The sequence below is a fragment of the Arvicola amphibius genome, chromosome 1 (genome assembly GCF_903992535.2).
Source record: "Arvicola amphibius chromosome 1, mArvAmp1.2, whole genome shotgun sequence".
Classification (NCBI taxonomy): Eukaryota; Metazoa; Chordata; class Mammalia; order Rodentia; family Cricetidae; genus Arvicola; species Arvicola amphibius.
Genome location: NC_052047.1, coordinates 35,541,814 through 35,553,868, shown reverse-complemented (window position 1 = coordinate 35,553,868; position 12,055 = coordinate 35,541,814). Strand labels below are relative to the sequence as shown.

The following is a 12,055-nucleotide window of genomic DNA, read 5'->3' as shown; positions in this document are numbered from 1 at the left end:
CCCAGATCTTGACTCTCTTCTTAAGCATAAATGTCTTTGCTATCAACAGAGTCGGAATGATGTCATGCTCTCATTCGTTGATTGAGAGTTTTCAACCAGCATTAAAATAGCAGTTACTCATATGATTGTGTTTTTCTTAGTGATAGCTTCATTCTAGTAGGACCTTAGAAATCTAACAACATGAGACTTGGACAAAAAGAATGTGTTACAGTTATTGGGGCTGTGTTCAAGGAGCAAGGCTGATGTTGGCAGAGCTGAATTCCTTTGCATTCAAAACAAAACACAACACTCTTTCAACCAAACCAAATCATGTATCCATCTAAGTGTGAGATGCCCATTGGTTACAATGGCATGCCTTAGAAGCTGTATCCTGAACAGCTCTGGTTTTCAAAACAAAGGGAGAAAGAACTGTCCCAGGAGAAGACATGATCATGATTTGGTAGGGGCAGTAGGAAGAAGATTGTCCCAGGAAACTGGGAAAACTCTGTAGAAGAAGATGAAGCCTCTTGGAAGGTAAACCCTCAGGGAAGTCCAACTGGTCACTTTTCTAATTTCTGCCGTTCTTATCTGTCTTTGCTACTAGATAATTTGCACCTTCTCTGTGTTCTGAGGCAGGGTAAAGATATGTAAAGACAAATAATTTCTGATTCATTCATGTCACAATGTCTAGCACAGTAGATGCTAGAGATCAGTAAAATCCCATTGGGGAACTGGAAAGATTTTCTCTTGAGAGTGACCAAAGCGCAAACCTAGGCAGGCAAACAATTCCACACAAATGTGTCACTTACTGTAATTCCTGGCACACTTAGGCTTACTTACCTCTATTTAAAAAAATAATAATAATAACAAAAACCCACCACCAGCAGCAACAACAATAAAAAAAAAAAAAAACATGCTTGTAGTTTTTTTTGGTTTTCCCTCACTGAAATTGAAGCCTTTTTCCAGAGGAGGTTAATTTAGAGATTTTCCAAGTTTCTAACTTAGGGTATGAATTCCAGAACACACAAGAGTTACTTGATTCTATAGAGATGCCACTGAGTGTCCCTGCTAGCCCGGCACACTTTCTCAGCATTCATCCTCTCTTTCCCAGGAAGAGGAAGCGACTCTGAATCTGACTTGCCACACCGGAAGTTGCCGGATGTGAAGAAAGATGATATGTCTGCACGACGGACTTCCCATGGCGAGCCGAAGTCTGCAGTACCGTTTAACCAGTACCTCCCAAACAAAAGCAACCAGACGGCCTATGTCCCAGCGCCTCTGAGAAAGAAGAAGGCCGAGCGGGAGGAATATAGGAAGAGCTGGAGCACGGCCACCTCCCCCCTGGGCGGGGAAAGGCCCTTCAGGTAGGAATGAGGTTTCAGGACTTTGAGGTGCCATCTTGAAGGAAAGGAAGTGGCCAGCGCATCCCAGAGAGCTTTGCATGAAATACCGATTTCATGAAGGTCCCTAGCACTGTGCCTGGCACACAGTAGGTAGCCAAGAAATAGTTTGCTGAGGAGCTGATGCTCTGAGGCCAGTCCTGTTGACAAAATGTGGAAAACGTGTCACATGTGCCCTACAGTGGAGGCCACCCGACTTCTGAGCCTGTGGGTGTACAAAGACTGTACAAAAAGACTCTCAATGCACTCATGTAGAGCAAGCAGCACTGATGGGACTTGAAGATCAGTTCAGATAAGGGTCAGAATAAATAGAAGACATGTTTTTCATTTTTTTAAAGAGTAGGAAGCGATTCCTTTAATCTCTGTATTAAGGTACACATTTATTCTGCAAGTAAGTGTTGAGTGTTGCCTATCTATTATGCGCTGGGTATTGTCTTTTAGGATTTGGGGACCCAATAGTAAAACAGTAGAAAAACAGTCCCTGTCTTTAGTAACCTCGTAAGGACTTTAATTTTCACTTTTATTACCTACGCTTTTTCCATTGAGGGAATGTTTAGTTAAAATTTTTGCTTACTGATCAAAACTAATGAAATTTACCTTTCCAGCAAAAGTTGTCTTTTGCCTTCCATACCAAGTTTGCAAGAGTCCTTGACCAGGATGTCGGAGAAATTAGCAGGATCACATTCTGGGCTGTGTGGCTGTTTATTTTGTAGTTAAAAGTGATGTTGAAATGTCTTGGAAACAGCGATGTCCAGTGTGCTCCCTGGCCTGTCTAGTAGCTTAGTAAACCATGTTGTCCAACCCACTAGTTATCCAGAAACAATAGAGGAGGAGGGAACTGAAGCAGGGTCTCCTGGTGAAGATGGCCCCAGCAGCCCGATGGGCCACGATGGGTGGCCTCCCGGTGGGTTAGAACCTCCTCCGGGCAATGGTGAGGAGCAGTCTCCCGAGGATGTTGCTGTGGTGCCGACTGCCATTCCTGAAGACAGAGATGCTGTGGAAAGCCAAAAGCGCAGGAGGCTGGAGGAAGCTGGGATCAAGGTCATGCCTGCAGCACAGCGCTTTGCCAGGTTAGCTCTGCCGGCTGGGGGCTGGCCTGGCTGGCCTTCTGCATGCCCGCAGGTTTGGAATCGGTCCAGCGAGTTGACTTCTCATCTGGTTTCCCCAATTGCTACAAGTTCACCACATCGCTCTTCCCTGCTCTAGACAAATAGACTATTCTGCCTCGGGGCATGTCTCTGCTGAGTCCTTGGCTAGTTAAAACGGAGATAAAGTGTAAACTCTCTGTGCTTCATTAGACCCCCATCCCGGTGGTCAGCTATTATGGGCTGCAGGATTTACCTAGCAATAACATTTTATTTTCCTCTTGCTTGTGTCTTGTTAACTCTCATACTACTCCTAAATGGCTCATTACATCATGTGACCGACCCATCATTAGAATATGTTCAGTGTCTTGAAATAGGGGACAATCTATTCCTAGAGAATAACTGATTGAGAAAAATACCCTTGTTCTCTTAAGGAGAAGTGAGGACTGGATTTGCCAAATGCATTTTCTAAAGCATGGTGATTAAAAAGCTAGGAATGGAGCAATGACTTCTCTTCGTTGCAGCTAAAGGCATCGGCGTGCAGCGCTACTGGCTAGGTCGAGTGGGATAGGGGAGAGGAAGTGTTTTAACAATCAAAGCCGCAGAATTCTACAGGTCTACAGCTTTATTGGGGGGGGGGTGAAAAGCTTGTTTTTATTTTTTTCCATCAGAACCACCGTGATCCTCACAAATGATCTTGCAGTCAATGCTTATGTAACAAATTGACACTCAGAGCACTTGGACACCTGAAATTCCTTTCATTCTTGCTGTTCCTTTACATTTTAAAAGGTCACTCATACACTCGCTTCTTTTCCAGAAGGAGAAGCAAAGGATGGGTGATTATATCACTTCTCTTCCTGCTGTGAAAAGATGCCTGACCTTAGCCACTTAAGGGAAGAATGATTTATTTTTGCCCGTGATCTGGGGAGATTTTAATCCCTTTTGTGTCCGGGAAAGTGTGGAGGTGGGAACAGCTTGGTCATATTGTCAGGAGCATGAAGCAGCTGGCTTTATTGTGGCAGGCAGTAGAGAACAGGATCAATAAGGCTAGGCTGCAGCCCTCCCCCCAAGGTTTGCTTCCAGGGACCCACCTCTGCCAGTCAGATCCCATCCATGTCCCATCTCCCAAAACAGTGTCACCATCTAGAGGTCAAAACCACACTTGAGCAGATGAGGGTTCTGGTGACAGCCCACATTCAGAACATAGCAAGGACAGTAAGTGACCTGCAGACCTGGCTGTAGCTGACCCGGCAGCCGGATTCAGGTACTTTGACTGTAGCACCTTGTCTTCCTCTTAAGGGCATCTCTCTCCATAGGCTCCTTATGTGTTTATTCCCACGGTCTCATTCTTGAAGTATCCAGTGTTAACTTTTATAGATCTAGTTGTAGGATAGAAAATATAGAATATACTCTTTCCCTGTTTGTGAGACCCCACAGTTTTTAATCTGCCTACCCTAAACATGTAGTATGTGTTTTTAGAAATTCTGATGTAAAGTCTGCTTGTATTATAAGCAGGTCTCTGAAATAATGAAAAATAATATCACACTGTATCTTCTGGATATCAAAAAATTCTTTGGCTGTGTTGGAAATATACTTTTCCTGTATCCTTCAAGCATCTGCATAGCCCAGAGACCAAGCTAGAAGCTGAATACAAGTAATGAATTAGCATCCCCTCACCATACACCATATTTCAAACTTGCCTGACTACCGTCTTTAAACTTAGACCACAGTTACTAAGTTACACAGATGAGAGGACGAACATGCAGAATCAAATCTCTACTACTTTGGTGCGCATATCTTATTGTTTATCATATCTGTGAAGTCTTCAGCTAAAAGTCCATCAAGAAAACCATTGTCTTTGGAGTCTTTGAAAGAGCCATAGAGGCTGAGCAAGGGAATGCAGGGTGCTTATTGGACTCACACAGGAATAAGATGGCAGAGCACAAAGTTATGTACAGGTTGGGAGTTCCCGGAAGTGACCTGCGCCACTCGGTTGGGAAGCATATTTCACAGTAAAGCATTGAGTTCTTCCATCACAATTCTCCTTCAGTATACAAACACGGAGTCATGGTTTCGAATGGGGTTCTGGTGGGAGACGCTGTATTTAGGGGGGTCACTTTTGCTTCCGTGCATGGTTGCTGTTATCTGAGTCTGTTCCTGTCTGTGTCATCGAAGTTAGCTGGGAAGCAGAGCTTTGCAGGCTCGTGACTGTCATTCCCATCCCAGAGTTTCTCACGCAGCGTGAATACGCCCAGAGAATGTCCCCATAGAAGCGCTGTGTATCTGCTCTAGTCTCTAGGAGTTCATTTGGCAGACAGGTTTTCGCTGCTAGCTCACTCCTAAAGCCGCATACACCGTGCCACCAGCCCAGCACGCCTGCGTTGTTGTCACTTAACTTTATATAAGTCACAATAGAGTTGAAAGTCATTCTAAGTTTATCCACACTTGGGGTTCTGCTTTTAATGTGGCAAAAAAGTTGCTTAACTGGAATGAAATGCAAATCACGCGGGGGGGGTGTGGGGGGAAGGATTCTCTGCGTGTGGAAAGTGAGAGTATAAATCATTGAACCAAGCCAATGTCTCAGAGCGTTTGACCTCAAGTCTCTTGTTTTGACATCCAGATGGATTCTAGCCATCACATTTTTGGACCCAGCAAAGAAGCTAAAGATAATTCTTGAGGACTGTTGCTCAGCTGGGAAGAACTGTTAGCTGGGCATATGCTATGCAAGAAAGGGACATACATGGTGGCGGGGAGACAGCTTCATAGCCAGCCCACTCTTCTGCTTCCTTCCCAGGGATCTTCATATCTGTCTTTGTGTTACTTTGAAGCCAATATATACACGGAGCAAAGGTGCATGCCGTTCCTTTTGCACGCAAGGTTAGAAGTCAATGGGACCCATACTGCTTGTGAAAAAGAAATCAGGAGGTATCCTATCATCAAGGAACAGAAAGGAGGACTTCGCAATAAATGTGTGGCGGTTAATATTTATTAGAGTTTCCGTCGAAAATTTTTTTAAAAAGTATATAAACTGCTTTTTCTTCTATTTTATTACCATGTTAACTTAATTACCCCCTCCCCCTAAGAGTCTGTCAAAGAAGCCAAATTTCTGTTTTTAAGAGGGTAAAATCACCAAGATTCATTTCTCCCTAAATTAAAATGCCATAGAGATTTGAGTTCTCTTAACTTGGTGTTTCCCATTGGAGAAGTAAATTTTTTAACTGAATTATAGGTTTCACGTGACTGTACTTCTCTTCTAATTATTTGCACGTGTTTCCTCACTCAGTCTTTTCTTCTGGTCTGTGAATCTTCTCAACCACATGGTAATTAATGACAGAGGGAGACAACCCTCCCAGGGACAATAGACATTTCAGAAATCTTCAGAGGAAGAGCAGATGTAGCCCAGCGCCAGACACATACTCTTCCATGTCTCTCTGTACCAGATGCCGGCTCCCTCCTGATTTCTACAGATCCCTCAGTCTAGGGACCAGACAGACACAGGCATGACCTCTGTGACTCTGGATGTGTCTGCCGTTCCTGGAGACAGGGTAACAGGGAGGTTTCTGCTGTTGCCCGTGACATTCCCAAGAGAACGAACAGGCCTTTCTGGAGAGCCCAGTTTCTTTCAATAGAACACACTCCTTGCCAAGCCAAGCTGGCTGTTCACTGCCAGGGAAAAGGAGTAAAAGAGAATGCCAGCTTTTTCTTAATGTATTCTCTCTCTCTCTCTCTCTCTCTCTCTCTCTCTCTCTCTCTCTCTCTCTCTCTCTCTCTCTGTGTGTGTGTGTGTGTGTGTGTGTGTTACATGTACGTGTTCGTGCTCATGAGCATACAGAGGTCAGAGGAGGACATCATGTATGTTGTTCTATTAGCCTCCACCTTATTCCCTTGGAGCAGGACCTCTGATTGAATCTGGAGCTAGGCTGGTGGCCAGACAGTCCCAGTGATGCCATTGTCTTTGCCTCTCCCCCCAGCACTGAGGTTACGGCTACTCCCCTTTAAGAAGGTGCTGCCAGATTAAAGTCATGTCCTCTTCCTTGTACAGCAAGGGCTTCCCTACAGAGCTGTCTCCCCCTTCCCCGTTCCCCACTTCCTTAGTTTTAATCATTATCTCATAAGTTTTGAAATATATAAACTTTAGACATTATGAGACAAGCATTTTCTCTGCCCTGTCCTATGCAGCATTGGGTCCAGGTCCATAACCTTTCTTATCATGATAGCATTTCTTTTCTTTCTTTCTTTCTTTCTTTCTTTCTTTCTTTCTTTCTTTCTTTCTTTCTTTCTTCCTCTTTCTTTCCTTCCTTCCTTCCTTCCTTCCTTCCTTCCTTCCTTCCTTTCTTTTTTTTGATGAGTCTGGCAGGATTGCTAGGTCATAATCTGGGCTCTGCATTTCTCTGTAGTTGAATCAGGTCTTGAACTTGTGATCTTCCTGACTCAGCCTCCCAAGTAGCTTCGACTGCAGACCTGTGCCCTTGGTCCCCACTAGAGGTCTGCATTTCAAATTACATGTGGATCGTATTCCCTCTCGTGAGCAGTGTCCACCCAGCCGTTGCCAAGCCTATTGGTAAATGTAAGTCTGAGTAGCCTGCCTCTGCTGTTTATGCAGATCCATTTAAAGTTACTTGACTAAGTTCATAAAACTTGAACTAGAAACCTTAGTACTCTCTGCAAAATGGAAGTCATAATTTTGTGTATCAGCTTCTCAGACTTGTAGTTACTGAAAATTAAAAATATATCCGAGTTTAATAATAGGCTGCCTTTAAGGACTAAATAATACAGAATGGAAGTCATTGAAATATTTTGGGTACATAGATGCTTGTGACTGTTCTCCATATCTGCCTTCAGTGAATTTTTATTTCATGGTCAGTAGTGCCAACCAATAATTTACATCAGTTCTCATTTCTCTGAGACAGCCACAAAGCTCTGAATTTACAGAATTCATACAACGAACAAGAATTGCTCATGGTAACAGTTTTCCAGTTGGAGTAAAGATATTCCATAGCCCGGAGTACCTTAAAGTGGTCATTGATAGAGAAACTTTATTCAGTCTCTTCTCAGAAGCGCACATATCTAAATTGAGATCACTTGAAACAAGTCCTGCCACACTGGGCAGTTAGCCTAAAAAGAAACACTCAGAGAATTCGCAGCCCAGCTGGGCTTGCAAGATGCATCAGGTACCAGATTCGCACAGCCCGAGTTGGCGCTGTAAACTGATGGGGCCATTTACATACATGGATACTTCTTATTTTAACAAATGCTTTCGGAGATGTAGGCCAGGCTTCCCAGTCAAAAAAGGAGAAAGAATTTGAGTCTTCGATTTGGTTCATACTGATGATCTGCCCCACACAGGGGTCCGAGAATATACGAGGTGCTTTCTGTTGAAAGGGCTTTGTAAACTATTCCGCGTTGAGCAGAATTGTGAGGTGGCACTCGTTAGCATTCTGCTGTCACCAGTCCTCGCAAATGCTTCTGTGCAGGGCAATTTACAACTCTATTCTGAGCACAACTCACAGAAATCCCTTTATTTAGTAACCAAATTACTTCCCTTTTTCCTGTTCTCATGGTAATGATAATGGTTTTTTTTTTTCTTTTCTCTTCTTTTTTGGTATGATGGCTCTGCTTTCAAAGCTGCTCCTGGCATTGCTGTTTGTCCAGTCAGTAGCACAGTGCTCTATTCATTGTCACGGGGCAGGGCCTCTGGACCTGGCGTGCCTTGATTTGTATTTGAATTGATGCACTAGCTCTTTGACCTTGGGCAGATTTCTTGGCCTAATCTTTCTACTTGATAAAATGATGAGGAGAAGTGTATACCATAGGCCATGCAGCTTTAGAGTTACTACTTGGGAGGAATTCTAACACATGCTGTGTGCTCATTATCCGCTGACCACTATCATTATAATCAGTTTGCTTTTGCATAATGACTCTGAAGAGATTCAGTGGTCTGTCATTTTCTACTAACTGTTCTTCACAGCCATAGTTGACCAATCCAAGTTGATCTTTGCCAGGCATGTCAACCAAAGATTCAGGGGAGGAAAGTGAACACAGTCTAGGGAGAGACTAGAGGAGACTGAGAATCAGGTGTGCAACTCTAAGGGCAGGATTCAGCACCTTAAATAATAAGTTTATTGAGAAGTAAAATATCACACACACACACACACACATTTGTTTTTAAATCTTATTGAAAATAATTGCTAATGGTGAAAAGGTGTTTTGACTCTATCCAAGCATATTTTGATTTTTCAAATCTCAAAAGATCTGCTGTCACTACATGGTAGTGACCTCCTTTGCAACAGATGGCTCAACGGTTAAGAGCACTACCTGCTCTTCCAAAGATCCTGAGTTCAATTCCCCGCAACCACATGGTGGTTCACAACCATCTGTAATGAGAGCTGGTGCCCTCTTGAGGCAGAGACCTGGTCAGTCGTCCTCATCAACCTAGACCATGAAACCCAGTATGGACAAGTTCAACAGAACCATCATATACGGGCTGCCCATGCGTGCTTCAGCATTGCCAGGGCATGCATTTCATCCATTCAGTACAAAATAATAGTGGACCAACTCATCAACCAGAGTAGAGTGTCTGGTTGCTGGTTCTATCCTTAGCCAGGTTAATTTCTCCCGTCTTTATTCTTGACATGAGTTTGTCCTTTGATGATGAAGAATTTAGTCTTTACGTTTTTGAACATATTTTTTAGTGTGTATGTGTTCATGTCAGTGTGCTGTAGTGTACATGTGAGGGTCAGAGAACAATTTGTTCTTCTGCCACATGCTTCCAGGAATCAGAGAGTTGTCACACTGGGCAGCATGCTTCTTCACCCACAGAGCCATCTTGCCCGACCTTAAACACATTGGGGGGGGGGAGAATGGGGGAGATATACTACTGATTGAGCTTCAGTTTGTGTGCTTGCTGGGCAAGTGCTCTGCCACTAAGCTGTGCCCTCCATCAGGAACTTTAAATTACATCTCATAAAACCCATATAAAATAGGTACATTTTTTTTTTTAGAAATCAAATTATTTTGATTTGCTTTTTTGCTATGTTCTCAGCTCAAGACCTTTTAATCATCTTTCTAAAAGCCCACACTAAGTAGGTATGCTTTTGTAGAAATCCGATCATTTTTTATTTGTTTGTCGTCTTTATGAACTGAGAATGCAATAAGCGGCGGGGGACTAAAGGTTCTAACCTGCTGTGACTTTAAAATGTAACTGGTCTTTTAAATGCATGGAGGGACGGGATTTCTTCAAGTGCCAGCGTAAGCACAATTGCTGTCTTGCCTACCACCCCAGGACACAGCAAAAACCTAGGAGAAGTCCGGAGGCTTGCTGCCTGACATGTCACTGTCAGATTGCCTTTAGCAGTTTAAAGCTTCTGGCTTTAAGGGGCCTTCAAGAGGCCTTTGAAAATGGAAATCATCTGTAGCAATAATTTGGCAGAACGCCTTTCCCTTGCTGTACTGCACGTCCAGCAATAGAAAGGAGGCAGACCTGGGAGGTGGAGAGCCAAGGGAATGGAGGGGAGGGAGCAGGTGCTGATGGGAGAATGCGGGGCTTGATCAGCTTGTATGTCATCTTCTGAGTGGTTTTAATCTATCCCACATGTCTCTGTTCAGCTCTGTTGGTTGCAGAAAGACCTCCCTTAGGCTTTATAGCGGGCATATGTCCTGTGTTCTAACACGTGGCGTCATTCATGAGTTTTCTTCCAGGCCATTTCTTGGGCTCATTCTTGTGTTCCGTCAGCACAAACCAAATTGAGTGCCTACTGTGTGCACAGCCAATGTGCTGATAAAGAAAGGTGTCAGTAAAGAGCACCCTACCTTTCCCCCAATTTCACAAAAAGAATTTGGGTTGTCACTTTCCGAGCCATTTAGGATTTTGCTTTTATGGATGCTCATGGGACCCTAAATGACATGACTTTTTAGTGTGTGTATCTGGCCGAATTCAAGATTGCAAGCCTCTCCTAACTGCGCTACAAATTGGTACTAAAATAATAAAGTGATGCCCATTGAACTAACAGCATTGAGAGGAATGTTCCATAGCGTTGCATTTGCCTGGAGCTGGGGAGTTAAAAGTGTTTTGATCTGGTCACATGTGGAGTTCCATTTGGTTTTACTCTGTCAGTCAAAAGCCATTGAGTGTTGAGAAAGAAGCTGCTCGGGATATCGTCCTTCGGAAGGAAAACCCCTTCCTGACTCAGCATGGCAAAGACTCAGAGTCAGAAGATGAAGCTGCCTGTCGACTGCCTGACCTTGAGAAAGACGACTTTGCCGCCAGGAGGGCAAGGATGAACCAAAGCAAGCCGATAGTGCCGCTTAATCAGCTCCTGTATGGGCCTTACCCGAAAAAAGATGTGGGCGAGACAAGTGGCAGCAAGCGGCTCTCAAAGGGACCGGCAGACAAGAAAAACCTAGAGTATAAAAGGTGTGCATTCCGTATGCGTGTAAATGAGAAGATCCTAACTAAGCGTGGATGATCTGTACGCGGTCCCCATCCCTCTCTTCAGCCCCTGGTGTTGTAAGTTCGCATCACTAGCCACCTAGACATGTTCAACTGCCCTTCAGAGAACAACCAACACTCCAGAATGCTCCACTCCATTCAAAGGGGGCAGAGAACAGCTGTTACCTTCCTGTTAGTCCCTTGGATTAGCAGTGTTTTAGAAAGAGAAAAACAAAGCTTGTTCTTTGGTCTCACGCAGGCAAGATTGCTAGGACTAATTAATGGTGGATATTTCTCATCAGAATGAAAGCAGGGGCTAGATAGATGTGTCGGTAGGTAAAGTGTCGATCGTGCAAGTTTGATAACTGGAGTTCAGATTTCCGGCACCCACACCACACAGAATCCCAGATGCAGTAACCCAAGTGTCCGTGATCCCAGTGCAGTCCTGTCTCCCAGGTAACAGGAGATGGAGATAAGAGAAATGTCAAAGCTTGCAAGGCAGCCAGCCTAGCATAGAGCAGTAAAGAAGAGAGGGTCTCAGAAAGGGAGAAGGTGAGGCTCAGCATCCAAGGTTGTCCACTGACCTCCACGCGTGTGTCACGGCACATGAGCAAATACAGTCACACACATGGACACACACATCACATATGCACACATACGTGCATGCGTGTGTGCCTGCATACTCACGCGTGTGAACATGTGCTTACACACACCATATATACCCCTTCTCTGACAGATAACACACTTCCACGGGTACAGAAATCATTCTCAAGTGAATTTTCTAGTCTCATCTTTCTCCCATCATCTTAGTTTAAATGGTCCCAAATCCAAAACTGTTTAAAGACTGACATACCACAAGTGGAAAGCCCCACACCTGACCTTACATGACAGGTCACAGTCAGAATGCAGGTGCACTAAAAACACTGTATGCACGTCACCTTTAAGCCATGTCTAGAGCATGTATGTGAAACATAAATGAAATTCATGCTTAGACTTGAGCCCCATCCTAAAGATATCTCACTGTGTATGTGCAGAAGGTTCCAAAATTTTAAAGTCTGGAATCCTAAACACTCTGGTCTAAAGTGTTTTAGGTCAGAGGTGCTCAGCTCATACATGTTGGAGGGAACTGAGGAAGGAAAATTGTAGTCACGTGGGATTTAACT

At 44.0% G+C, this 12,055-nt stretch overlaps 1 protein-coding gene across 1 annotated transcript in view; it reads left to right on the top strand.

Moving 5' to 3' along the window:
• Nucleotides 1-12,055, top strand: part of Limch1 (LIM and calponin homology domains 1) — a 313,640-nt gene that overhangs the window by 237,664 nt on the left and 63,921 nt on the right. Inside the window, exon 8 of the mRNA XM_038340732.1 lies at nucleotides 1,091-1,343. Within this exon, the coding sequence (XP_038196660.1) occupies nucleotides 1,091-1,343 (253 nt within the window). The remainder of the gene's footprint in view (nucleotides 1-1,090; nucleotides 1,344-12,055) is intronic.